The sequence below is a fragment of the Macadamia integrifolia genome, chromosome 7, assembly GCF_013358625.1.
Source record: "Macadamia integrifolia cultivar HAES 741 chromosome 7, SCU_Mint_v3, whole genome shotgun sequence".
NCBI lineage: Eukaryota > Viridiplantae > Streptophyta > Magnoliopsida > Proteales > Proteaceae > Macadamia > Macadamia integrifolia.
The window spans coordinates 34715627-34716624 of record NC_056563.1 but is presented as its reverse complement, the minus strand read 5'-3'; the positions used below and the strand labels follow the sequence as shown (position 1 = coordinate 34716624).

At 45.6% G+C, this 998-nt stretch overlaps 1 protein-coding gene across 1 annotated transcript in view; it reads right to left on the bottom strand.

Annotated features, from left to right (window-relative positions):
• LOC122083225 (protein DETOXIFICATION 46, chloroplastic) overlaps positions 1-786 on the bottom strand; it is a 10300-nt gene extending 9514 nt beyond the window's left edge. Inside the window, exon 1 of the mRNA XM_042650953.1 lies at positions 44-786. Coding sequence (XP_042506887.1) covers positions 44-515 — 472 coding nt within the window. The 5' untranslated portion in view covers positions 516-786. The remainder of the gene's footprint in view (positions 1-43) is intronic.
• Between the last annotated feature and the right edge of the window lie 212 nt (positions 787-998).

Here is a 998-nt window from a genome sequence, read left to right as displayed (position 1 = left end):
ATTGTGAAAAAAAAAAAGAAGTAAATAAATTGTGTGCGTATACCTAAGGCAGCAAGCTCCACAGAGCTACCTTGGCCGATAACTGCAGTATCAATGAGACTCATCAGCGGCCCGCATATCCAAAGCCCTGTTGCAGGACCTGCAAACAAGACTATCTCCTTCATCTGTGTCCAAATGCTCTTCTCTGCAGCAAAATCCCCTGCCGTTACGGATTGATCATCTTCCATGGTTTCCTGTGGAACAGAAGCATCCGAAACAATAACTCCGTCATTGCCACTCGCGCAATTAGACTTCTTCCCCACAACTTGATCCGGAGGGCGAATGCATGCGGTCCTGAAGCGGCAGCAGTGGTGGCGGCGAAGACTCGGTCTCAAGCAAACGTTGACAATGGAAGGAGCAAGAGAAGAAGCAGACTGATTGACGAATGATGAAGGAGATGAGAATAATCGTTGTCTGTCATGAGAGATTCGTGTAGGCGGAAGGTGGTAAGGGAGAGCTAGGGTTTTGAAGTCCATTAGTATAAGAATGAGATTGCCAAAGAGAGGAAATCGAAATGCGAAGAGCGTATGGAGATGTTCAAGAAACAGAGTTCAAAGGTTCAGAAAGAAGCAGTCGTGTGAGTCCACGGCAACCGCAAGCGGGCACAAAAGACAGTTTTCGTCAGTTAGTACAGCTGGGTTCCGGGAGAATGACTGTGGAGTGGATAGTCGTCGACAAGCGTACTGCCTCACTGGCTCGTCCGTTGATTTCTATTTCTATTTCCATTTCAGGCTTCTGGCTATTGGGAAAAGAAAACCAGCACATGATCAGACAGCGATCTTTTCCGTCCGGTCTCGTAGCCTCAACACCATTGAAGTAACGTTAGACAGACAGGAATCTTTCTTAGGCTCCGTTTGGTATCGTTCTAAAAAAACATTTCTGGAATTTTTTCGTTCTATTGAAACGAAAAAACGAAATCTTCTGTTTGGTGCACTTATGGTCTGTTTTTGTTTTTTTGG